Below are 12,516 nucleotides of genomic sequence, written 5' to 3'. Positions count from 1 at the left end.
AGGGCTCGAGTGTCCTTCTCACCACTCTGGCGTCTATGCAAATGCAATCGAATATCACATAAAACACTTCTCATCAAAACAGTATCGTGCTTTTAAAACTCACCTCATTGATCAATTTGAAGAAAAGTTCAACGGGAAAACATGGTTGTGGATGTTGTTTCAAAGCCTAACACACCGAAATGGACAGCGTTTTTTAGGGTGATTAATTCAATATGTTCATACGCATATTAGAGCTTACGCATAGGCCTATATATGAGCTCAAACCAAATGAAAAGGATTGTGCTCTTATACAGTGCATTTGGAAAGTATTCAGACCCCTTTCCCACATTGTTAGGTTACAGCCTTTTTCAAAAATGTATTAAATAGATTTTTTTCCCTGAAATCTACACACAATAATGCCAAAGCAAAAACTGTTTTTTAATTATTACATTTACATAATTATTCAGACCCTTTACTCAGTACTTTGTTGAAGCATCTTTGGCAGTGATTACAGCCTCGAGTCTTCTACCCTACAAGCTTGTCACACCTGTATTAGGGGGGTTTCTCCCATTCTTCTCTGCATATCCACTCAAGCTCTGTCATGTTGGATGGGAAGCGTTGCTGAACAGCTGTTTTCAGGTCTCTCCAGAGATGTTCGATTGATTGGTGGACTGCTGCAGAGATGGTTGTCCTTCTGGAAGGTTCTCCCATCTCCACAGTGGAACTCTGGAGCTCTGTCAGAGACCATCGGGTTCTTGATCACCTCCCTGAACAAGGCCCTTTTCCCCCGATTGCTTAGTTTGGCCGGGTGGCCAGCTTTAGGACGAGTCTTGGTGGTTCTAAACTTCTTCCATTTAAGAATGATGGAGGCCGCCACTGTGTTCTTGGGGACCTTCAATGCTGCAGACATTTGTTGGTACTCTTTCCAAGATCTGTGCTTCGACACAATCCTGTCACGGAGCTCTATGGACAATTCCTTTGACCTCATGGCTTGGTTTTTGCTCTGACATGCACTGTGCCTTTCCAAATCATGTCCAATCAATTGAATTTACCACAGGTGGACTCCAATCAAGTTGTAGAAACATCTAAAGGATGATCAATTGAAACAGGATGCACCTGAGCTCAATTTTGAGTCTCATAGCAAAGGGTCTGAATGCCTTAAGGTATTTCTGTTATTTGTAATACATTTTTAAATGTATATCTAACGTATTGGACCTTTTTCAAATGATAACTTTTGCGCTCAACATAGCCACTTCATATGCGCCACTCACTCCGGAATGGAAAAAATAATATACTTTCTATTTTATTCAACTAAGTTCAATTATTTTCTTCTTACTATAACATCATGTAATATAAAATAATGTCACGGGACTTATGAGCCCATCTCGTCTGCTAAATGAACAAGCCTAAGGCATGGCTCATAGCCAGATATCATATAGTAGGCCAACCCGTATTCTGTTCTTCCAAAATACTTTTTCTTCATATCATGTTTCTTTAGAACTGCCTAAAATCAATAATGGATTAATTGTGATGGTACACATTTAAATTGATTTTTGGGGCTTTTTAAATTGTAGATGTTTCAAAGGCGCGCATTCGTAGAGGCCTGGAGATGCTAAATGTTTTTGTTGACTGTCAATTACTGTGAGACCGGCAGTCTTTTGCATGACAATAACCGCCTGACAAAATGTCATGACCGCACAGCCCTAGACATGAGCCAAGGCTTATCAGTTGGACAGTGTCAGGTAGGGAATTATTTATTAAATACCTTGTTTATTTATATTGAGCTTACTTGGTCCAGTTGCCATCCAGAATACTCTGTGTTCAGGCTAGCTTATGCTCCTCTAGCCCAGACTTATGTTGTGTGTTCTGCTCTCTTCCAGGCGTACCTGATGAGGCCCTCCATAATCTTCTTTGATGAAATAGACGGGCTGGCCCCAGTGCGCTCCAGCAGACAGGACCAGATACACAGGTACTATATGAAGCAAGAGTATTGTCAGACATCTCCATTTGGTGATCTGACAATGTGATCTTTTTTTAGTAATGGTTTTGACCATACTCTCCCTCTCTCCTTCCCTTCTTAAGCTCCATCGTGTCCACTCTGCTGGCATTGATGGATGGTCTGGACAGCCGAGGGGAAATCGTGGTGATCGGTGCTACCAATAGGCTGGACTCCATAGATCCTGCTCTACGGAGACCTGGACGCTTTGACAGGGAGTTCCTCTTCAACCTGCCTGACAGGACGGTGAGGAAGTAGCAATCATGTATAGGATTATGGCACGATGAATACAGTATGAAATACATTGTTGGTACTTGTTTTATACTGTAATCCCAATCATTTGTCTGTGGCTGTCATAGTATACTGAACAAAAATATAAATGCAACACAACGATTTCAAAGATTTTACTGAGTTACAGTTCATGGAAGGAAATCAGTCAATTTAAATACATTTGGTAAGCCATCATTTATGGATTTCACATGACTGGGCAGTGGTGCAGCCATAGGCCCACACACTGGGGAGCCAGGTCCAGTCAATCAGAATGAGTTTTTCCCTACAAAAGGACTTTATTACAGACAGAAATATTCCTCAGACAGTCCCGCAGGTGAAGAAGCCAGATATGTAGGTCCTGGGCTGTCGTGGTTACTTGTGGTTGTGAGGCCAGTTGGACATACTGCCAAATTCTCTAAAACGATGGAGGTGGCTTATGGTAGAGAAATTAAAATGTATTTCTCTGGCAACAGCTCTGGTGGACATTCCTGCAGTCAGCATGCTAATTGCACGCTCACTCAAAACTTGAAACTTCTGTGGCTTTGTGTTGGGTGATAAAACTGCACATTTGACCTCCCCCCTCAGCACAGGGTGCAACTGTGTGTAATGATCATGCTGTTTAATCAGCTACATGATATGGCACACCTGTCAGGTGGATGGATTATCTTGGCAAATAAATGCTCACTAACAAGGATATAAACAAATTTGTGCACAAAATTGGAGCGCAATAAGCTTTTTGTTTATATGAAATATTTCTGGGATTTTTAAAAATCTTGGCTCATGAAACATGGGACCAACACTTTACATGTTGTTTATATTTTTCCTCAGTATATGTATGAGTTTTATCCTTTAAGTGTGTGTTCCAACCGCTCCTGTGTGTCTGGGTGAGCGTGTACAACACACTTTAGTCCCAGCCTAGTGGTTTGTCTGCATGTCTGTCAAAGCCCAGTTGTGTGTGTTTGTCAGTCCCAGCCCAGCTACTTGTGTTGTCCAACCCCAGTGGTGTGTGTGACTGACTGTGTGCGAGTCCCAGCCTAGTGGTGCATAGCAATCCCCTCTACCCGTTGAGCTGTCTAATTGGTTGAGTCCTGTCTTTTGTCCTCACAGTGAGATTCTGAATAATCAAAGCCTAGTCTGTATGCTTCTGTCAGCAGAGAGACACCAAATACAGAGACACTCAGCTGGCAGAGCTCAGCAAAGAGACCTTGCTGATCAGAAACCCACTGTGGTGTGAGCAGGGTTGATAGTGACATTTTTTTTTTTAATAAACATGTTTTTCTTTTTCTCTCCATCCCTATATTTCTCTCGCTCTTTGTCTGTCGGTGTTGTCTGTCTCTCTCTTTCTTTGTATTATTCTCTAGGCCCGAAGACAAATCCTTGAGATCCACACGCGGGACTGGAATCCTAGACTGGCTGAACAGTTTGTAAATGAGCTGGCTGAGAAATGTGTCGGTAGGAGACAAACTCACATTTATTAACGTTTTCAACATTTTATGTCTAGTCTACTACTTTTTTCGGTTTATTCATTTAACCCATCCACTCCCCTGTTCCAGGTTACTGTGGCGCAGACATCAAAGCACTTTGCACAGAGGCGGCCCTGGTGGCACTGCGGCGTTGCTACCCCCAGATCTACGGCAGCAGTGTTAAGCTGCAGCTGGACGTCAGGTAACCATGCAGAGGAGAAGGAAACTGAAATAATAAAAACAACATAGTAATAGACTGGAATCAATTGTCTTGTCTGTATGGGGTGAATTCTGACTTCAATTTAAGTTACAATTCATGCAGTCTCTCCCATTGGCTTCAAAGCATGACTAAGTGAAAATTTGATTTAATTTGAGGTTAGAATTCGCCCTGAAATGTGTTTAATCTGTGGACACTAAATTTCCCTTTTGGATCAAGTATTGATCAATCTTATGTGTCTAACAGTACCATCGTGCTGGGGCCTGGGGACTTCAGCCATGCTCTGCGGACCATCGTCCCAGCTTCCCAGAGAGCCCAGGCTCCTCCAGGCCGAGCTCTGGCCCCCAACATACGCCCCCTACTAGCCAACACACTGGCCACGGTGCTGGAGGTCCTTCTCCGAGTCTTCCCCCATGCAGAAACACGGCACGGGGAGAGTAGAGGAGGTAATTCTTTCTCCTTTTGCCTCTCTCTCTCTTAGCTAGGGCCACAATTAGGTCCTTTTTCCTAGGATTTAGTCAAACAGCAAAGGGTATGCAACAATGGGTAGGCAAAGCAGGTTTTTGATAAGTTTCATTCAAAGTCTTGGTAGAAACTTTGCTATAGGCGTTTCAGTCATCATGCACTGTTTGAATGAACAATTTCTAAAGCCTTTTACAAAAACCTTTCCAGTTAAATGTTGACTGTGAAGTAGGCCTACTTGGCAGAACGTCATGATTTTTATCATTGCGGGGCATTTGTTTAGCAAACTCTGCCATCACTTGTTGCCTACACTGTACATTGTATAGTTAAAAAGGCCGCTAGCCAAATGAACGGCCTCTTGCTCGGTGTGTAATGGAATTAAAGGGCAACTGCACCTTCCATCTTTTTAATTTATTCTTCCCAGACCTCAGAAGTGGGCTCCTGATGTGGTTGAAGCATTGTTGTGGACTTAACACATCCCATTTGTCTAGTTTTTCTATGTGTGATTTTGAGTGTGAACTTACTGTTTAATCGCTAACAATAACACCCTTTTTGAGATTGTGACAAGGTTGTATTTAGTATTTTTCCCCCTCCAAACAATTAATGGAAATATGATATTGTCAAGTTAAACTGTACTTACTTATGTATGGTCGGTTGGTCATTATTGGCTATAGCAGGGTTCCCCAATAGGCATCCCATGGGCATTTTTTTAATATTTTCAGAGCAAAATGAATAAATATACTGGCCCAACACCCATTGTATCCATCTGTCTCTCTCTGTGTGTCTCTCTCTCATTATTATTATTTATTTTTGTTTTCATTGTTTGACATATGACTGCACAATCACCAGGAAATCAGCTCTGTGTGATTGTTAATTTTGGATATCTGTTTATGCATGGGAATCCTTGGGAACAGAGGCATATGTGATCACATTCAAATGTAGGCTAATCAAGGCTTGAAATTATTTGGTTTTCGTCTAATACTATATCTGTTTGGGATTCTTGCCGTCAATTTGCAGTTTACAAATGATTTCAAACTATGTTCTCCCTGACCATTCACTCAAAATGTCATAATCGTCACACAGATGAATGTTATTGGGGACCCCTGGGCTATATGCATCTTGCTCAGCCCGCAAATTTAAATGACATTTAGATTATGCATGCATCATCCGCTTTCCCGGTGTCCAGTAATCTTTTCATTCCACCATTGGGGGGCCAGTATCTCTCAGTTGGCACTGGCCTGGCAAATTTACCTGAATGTCGAGCACTGCAAGGGCATGCTAATTTAAGATGGCCTAGTCATTATTAGCCTGGTTTGTAGCTGTATGGAATGCAGGTATATCATGAGACAGGTCAGGTCATTATTAGTGTGTAGTAGCAAAACACGGGTGCCATCAACTGAAAAAGTTGGCAGCACCAGTGGAAAAAGTTTAACAGAACCCTGTTAAAGACATTTAGGGAGGAAGGTATAGTGCGATCTCCCAAATAAACCATGATGTCTCTATTAACCTCTCTGGGGTAAGAGCGGGACAGCATGGTGATCCGTCCCACATGGCCAATAGCCAGGCAGAGATGCGAAATTCAAATACCACATCATCAGAACGGGAAATTCAAATACTTTTCTATAAAAATCTAACTTTCATTAAATTACACATGCAAGATAGCAAATTAAAGCTATACACTCACCAGTGGTGAATCCAGGCAACATGTCAGATTTCAAAAACACTTTTTGGCGAAAGCATAAGATGCTATTATCTGATGATAGCACAACAGTAAACAATGAGAGAGTAGCATATTTCAACTCTGCAGGCGCGACACAAAACGCAGAAATAAAATATAAATCATGCCTTACCTTTGAACTTCTTTTGTTGGCACTCCTATATGTCCCACAAACATCACAAATGGTCCTTTTTGTTTGATTAATTCCGTCAATATATATCCAAAATGTCCATTTATTTGGCGTGTTTGATCCAGAAAAACATCGAGCACAGGGTAACTTACGCAAAGCTACCTGTAAACTTTGCCAAAACATTTCAAACTACTTTTGTAATACAACTTTAGGTATTTCTAAGGGAGGTATATAATCGATCAAATTGAAGATGGGATGTGGCTGTTAGCAGCGAGACAGAGGATTCAAGAGGGAGTGAAAGGATGCAAAACAAACTGACGCTACTTTTCTGGTTACGCGCCTCTATCAAAAGGTACACATGAAGTGACGTTCGTTCTGAGCTATGGCACTTCTTCATTACACAAAGGAAAAACTTCAACCAATTTCTACAAACTGTTGACATCCAGTGGAAGCAGTAGGAACTGCAGGAAAGTAGATTAGAATTCTGGATTCCCCATGAAAACATATTGAAAAGACAGTGACTTAAAAAAAAAGAATCTGAATGGTTAATCTTCGGGGTCTCACCTGCTAAATAAGTTCTGTTATACTCACCGACATGATTATAACAGTTTTAGAAACTTCAGTGTTTTCTATCCAGTACTAATAATATGCATATATTAGGATCTGGGACAGAGTAGGAGGCAGTTCAGTTTGGGCACGCTATTTATCCAAAAGTGAAAATGCTGCCCCCTACCCCAAACAGGCTAATAACACCAGAGCTTTCTCTAGCCTTCAATCTTGCTGGAGCAAGTTCTGCTCAAAGGCCTGTTAATTTGGCCATGCCTAGGCCTAAATGCATTTTGATCTATTACCTACATATTTTTGTATATCTCAACATTTTATTTCACACACACAGTTTGTCTGACTGACAAGTATATCCTCCTGTCCTTCCTTCCTTCCTCCCTGCTAGACGTTGACAATCACCTGCTAGAGGTCAGTGAAGAGGAGACGGATGGAGCAGCTCCCTCCATCTACGACCTCCAGCCGGGATCCCCAAAGACACACACACACCCCTCTACGGCACACACACCCGTCCTACACTTCACCATGTGAGTCTGACTACAGAACACGCAGCTAGCCTCTACCCTGTGTTTTAATGCCACCTTATGGCAACAAGTAGAACGACAGTCAAACCACTTCAGTCCTCTCATCAACATTTTTATTTAACCTTTAACTAGGTAAGTCAGTTAAGGACAACTTCTTATTTACAATGACAACCCACTGTTCCCCGGTAGGTCAACTGCCTTGTTCAGGGGCAGAACGACAGATTTTTACCTTGTCAGCTCGGGGATTCGATCCAGCTTCTTTTCGGTTACTGTCCAAACACTCTAACCACTCGGCTACCTGACGCCCCCAATATAGGCCAGGGTGGATTTAATGTTCTCTTTTTTATTCACATCGATCTAAGAAGCACTATCTGATATAGATGGCTAATATGGTCAAAGATGATTAGTGTTTCACGGTATACTGGAACTTGTGTACTTTTTCAATATTAGAACATGAAAAATGGTTCACTACTAGAATCTTTGTTACTTTCGGTACTTCTGTCATGTCTCATGTTGTATACTGATTGAGAGGATCAAGTCTATCAATGTCGCTGTAGTCCTCTTTATAGCACGAGCTCCCCGTGCATGCCTATTGCCTTCTCTACTTACTAATTGCTAGAGCCAGCTATAGACCAGGGATGGGTGTCCCGCAGCCCCCCTTTTGAAGGCCCTCAGATTTTAAAATAAATTAGGAACTGTCTGTCTCAATTTACTGTTGTGTGTTAGAAAAGTACAATACACAAGGTTACATTTTGAAATTTGGTTGTTGAACAGCAGTTTCTTTTGTCAGTCACTGATGGTCACTCAATTAGCCCATGTCAGCAAAAATAAATTAGATTGGTAAATTAGTCTTGCGTTCAGCTATCTAAACTTGTAGTTATCATGGTAGAATTACCTGCCGGAGGTCCCCATTAATTTTGTTAGTCAGTCCAACTCGGATATCATATTAAAAACTGCAAACATTTCTCCCCTCCCTATTGAAAATTGTGAAGAATTGCAGGAAATTAGCTGTAAAACAGTACATTTTTCTCCACCACTGGCTAAATATATAGAATTGCAGTTTTAAAACTGCTACAGTTTGCTTTACGTCCTTTGCAAACATTTGTAGAATTGCACAAAATTAACTCTTAACTGGGTATGCAGACCTACGAGCAACTGAGGCCCCTCATGATCAGTTCAGATTTGTTGTGGCCCCCACCCCCATCAAAGTTACCCATCCCTGCGCTAGACTGTCCTGGCTACATCATGTTAGCTTCCCATTCATGCTGCACTGAAGTTGACACACTTGAATAATGCAACACGGCATGTAGAAACTATTACTGTTCATACTATAGGCTAGAACACCTAACAATGGAAGAAGACACCAGTAGCTTCCAGCTTTGTAGACTAACTTTCGTTGCTAGCTTACAGCTGAAGCTAACAACAATTCACTACCCTAATACTTTGTGATAATGTGCAATATGTTGTTGATCAGTAGAATTAAATAAGTCCCAAATTTGAAGGGAAACAGATTGTCACCTGTAACCCCATGAAATCAGCCAAAACAAGCTCAATAAGACAATGCTTTCACCTGTATTGTCTAGGCTACATATTGATTAACCCAGTTTATCAATAGAGATTTACCATTATGTAGTTAGATTGCTTTTTTACCAAAGTCAACATGATTGTATAATTGATTAATGCGTATACATTACTGTCTTTGGAAAATGTCGACATCAAACATTTCAAATGTAATGATGTTGAACTCGAAAGATGCCTAGCGATGAAACCGAGCAGTAGCAGAGTTCCTATCCCGTGATGCCAAATTTGTGGGTTTGCTTCCCACAAGGGACCAGTACAAAAAAAATGATGAAACATGTAGTTGTGTCTTTGTCTAATACAAAAAAAAGTTTTGCTGTGTTACTGGTATCATATTAAAAAGTCTATTTATGGAGATGATAGTCCTTTAACAGTTTTATCAAAACTCAAATAACTAGGGACTGATAACCTAATTGGTGACGTAAGAACACATTGAAAAGATAGAAGCTGATTCTCTTCCTTCCAGATCAGCCCTTCACCAGCCCACGTCGTACCGGCCTCGCCTGCTGCTGGCGGGTCCCCCCGGTTCGGGACAGAGTTCTCACCTGGCCCCTGCTGTGTTACACCACCTGGACAAGCTGTCTGTCCACCTCCTAGACTTGCCCACACTCTACTCTGTCAGCGCCAAGACACCCGAGGAGTCCTGCGCTCAGGTAACATGCATGCGTGTGTTCCACACCCCTACCACACATATATCATTGCATCTGTTTTAGGCCAGAATATACTCATCGCAAATGTATGATGTCTGGCTGTGTGTTCCAGGTGTTCCGTGAGGCGTGTCGGAGCGTGCCCAGTGTGGTGTTCATGCCCCACATCTGTGATTGGTGGGATTCGGTCAGCGACACGGTGAAGAACACCTTCTTCTCTCTACTCCAGGACGTCCCCTCTTTCACCCCCCTCCTCATCCTCGCCACCACAGAGACGTGCTACACACAGCTACCACAGGAGGTAGGCTGAACACACACAAGTCCTTCATCATATTTCCTCTCACTCCACCCTGTCCTTCTGTCTCTCTCCCTACATCTGTCAATCCCTTCTCCCACTATGCAGAGTGCTATCTGAGTTAGTCCACTCATCGGGGATTAGAATGGGAATAAAGAAAGAACCAAATGAGAGAGAGGGAAGTGGTCTTCTAGCTCAGTGGTTCCCAAACCTTTTCACTCTGGGGGGGTGGCACCATTGCTGTTTAAAGCTTATTTGTAATGTTTGAGTCACATGAACACAAATAAGACAACAAAATAGTTGACACGTTATAAATCGCTATCTAAGTCCTGCAGTGACTGACATATGACAAGGAGAACTCCTGATGCACTACCCAAGTAGAATGCACAAGGTGCAATTTCAAAATATTTCAACTTTCAAGAGTAAGTTGAATGTCTGCTCTCCCCCCGTATCTGTGTGCGCCCCCCCTCCTGTATCTGTGTGCGGCTCTTGCTCAGTGTCTCTCGCTCTGTCTGTCGGTGTTGCTCTCTCTCCTGTCTTTCACTCTCTCTCTTGCTCTTTGTCGGTCTATCGGTCTACAACGGGGGTGTTCTGGCACTGGGTTTAGATGGTCATAGTGTGTTGTGGTGTTCTGGCACACAAAGGTGACAGCTGTCCTCTCAGCAACACTCCTTGACATGGGGTGTCATCCCTACACAGCCAACAGACCACCACCACTCTTACAGTACCAGCATGGGAGAGAAGGAATAGAGAGGGATGGGCAGGGAAAGAACAACGGATGGTGAGAGTGACAGAGTGGGGGAAGGCAGGTGGTCCCAGCTGCTAGTCTCCCCAGCACATAATAATAATAATAATTTATTAAATTTCTTTAGTGATTTTCATCATCTTGTAAGAATATTTTGAATATAAATTCACAACGCAAAAGACTAGCGTTCTCATGGTCAATAGGGAATTGTCAATGGAAATAGTTGGTTCAGTTGTTTTAGAATCTGTGGAATATCAGTCCTGAACTCAGAGCTACGTGTGCCATGTTTTCATTGGTCTGTACATTGAGTCTGGAGCAGGATACTTGTTATTTGGCCATTGGCCCAGTTATACTGCAAGGACTTCTGATTTGTCTACTCCAGGCTAGGGTGGGGGGGGTTTATCAGTGGCATCCTGTTTCTTTGTTCTGTGGAGAAAAACTGAGGACAGGGAAGATGGAACATCTGCTTCCCAGCATAGCATCTGTGATTTGTCCTTCTCAAATAAATCTATTTTTTTCCCCCTGATTTGCTTTTGGGATTTGTGTTATGATTAACAATCTCATAGTGCCTTGAATGCAAAAAATAAACAAGCAATACATCACGAGTAGACTACCTACAGTTATGCCAACCAATAGAGACCAAGTCTTTGAGTGCATGCATCCTCCATGTCAGGGATCCATGTCCTCACATCTGGGCTGGAGCTAGGATGGGTGAGCTGGAGGTAGAGTGGTGGTATTTGAAGTAATGGAGGTGGGGCGTGGCTGGTAAGCGGTCTCGGAGGCTGAACACAGTGCTTTCAAGCCGAGCAAGAGGTGGGTAGAAGTATGGAGGTTGTGGGTTAGAGGTGCCTGTAGGTTTTTTTGTGCCCGATCCGAGTGACTCATAGCTGGGCTTCAGAGGCAGCGCGAGTCCCAGTGTGTGTGCTCTGGTGGTCTGCCAGTGTTGTCACACCTTTGTCGAATCATCCCTGTCGCTCGCTCTCACTCTCTCTCGCATATCCCCCACCCGTGGAGCTGGCAGAAGCATGTGGTGATGGCAGGAGTGTGTTTCAAAACGCATCAACAGCAGGCACAACCTCTTCACTTAATCCATGCTATTCTATTCTCAAGAGATTGTAAAGCCCAACACAAGTATGGGGGTGAGACCATTGATTAGTTCATCTCCGATCAATAAACCAATCAATGAGCACTAGCTGCTTTTGAAGTACGGCATGTATATGTCTCTGTCGTAAAGTCCTGAGAGACACCATAGATCTCCGCTGTCATTGAAAACAATGGCAACAGACAGTGACGCGCTATGTTTCAGTTTCTTTGTTTGAGTCCTTTAAAGTGTGAAATGAAGAGTCCATTTTGGGTTCTTAGAAAACAATGAATGCCCTCTCCAATCATGTCGCCTGGAGAGGGCGTGAAGGTAATTGCTCTCTTTGTACTAATGTTTTAGCTGACGCAGAGGCCATATTCGAGCTGTAATTCAATGGAGCAATTGAGCACGCCACACACAATCAGCAATACCGAATCATCTCTCTATTGTCCCTTTCCCTTTTCAATATTTGTTTATGGATCCATTCATATGAGTCTCATTAAGTGGCAGCCCTCTCACTTGTTCTATAGAGAAAATGAGGAGCTGGAGTGAAGGAGCAAGAAGAGGGAAGGAGAGAATTAAGCAGGGAGAGGGCTGGGGAAGCAAAGAATTAGGGAGACATAAATACCTTTTGTAATTTAGCAGACCAGAGGATTGGTTATTCTTCCAGAGCAGTAGAGGCTCTGCTTGGCTTTACTGTTCTGCTGATCCTCAGCCAGAGAGCCCTCTCCTCCCTCCCTCTCCTCTGTTCATCCCTCTCTCTCCACCCATCCCTCCATACCCCACAGCCTTGACCATGCAGGAGTAAAATCATTAGCTGGTGTGTGCTGTGCTCTGTCTCCCTTTCTCCC

The 12,516-nt window shown here is 42.8% G+C and overlaps 1 protein-coding gene across 1 annotated transcript in view; it reads left to right on the top strand.

Moving 5' to 3' along the window:
• Positions 1 to 12,516, top strand: part of LOC135505725 (ATPase family AAA domain-containing protein 2B-like) — a 121,914-nt gene that overhangs the window by 25,897 nt on the left and 83,501 nt on the right. The window contains exons 12-19 of the mRNA XM_064924799.1: positions 1,860 to 1,948; positions 2,062 to 2,221; positions 3,607 to 3,697; positions 3,799 to 3,910; positions 4,172 to 4,371; positions 7,184 to 7,322; positions 9,364 to 9,550; positions 9,660 to 9,845. Of these exons, the coding sequence (XP_064780871.1) occupies positions 1,860 to 1,948; positions 2,062 to 2,221; positions 3,607 to 3,697; positions 3,799 to 3,910; positions 4,172 to 4,371; positions 7,184 to 7,322; positions 9,364 to 9,550; positions 9,660 to 9,845 (1,164 nt within the window). The remainder of the gene's footprint in view (positions 1 to 1,859; positions 1,949 to 2,061; positions 2,222 to 3,606; positions 3,698 to 3,798; positions 3,911 to 4,171; positions 4,372 to 7,183; positions 7,323 to 9,363; positions 9,551 to 9,659; positions 9,846 to 12,516) is intronic.

Source organism: Oncorhynchus masou, chromosome 19 (assembly GCF_036934945.1).
Source record: "Oncorhynchus masou masou isolate Uvic2021 chromosome 19, UVic_Omas_1.1, whole genome shotgun sequence".
Taxonomy (NCBI): domain Eukaryota; kingdom Metazoa; phylum Chordata; class Actinopteri; order Salmoniformes; family Salmonidae; genus Oncorhynchus; species Oncorhynchus masou.
Note: the sequence above shows the minus strand (reverse complement) of the source record. Positions and strands in the feature narration are given on the sequence as shown.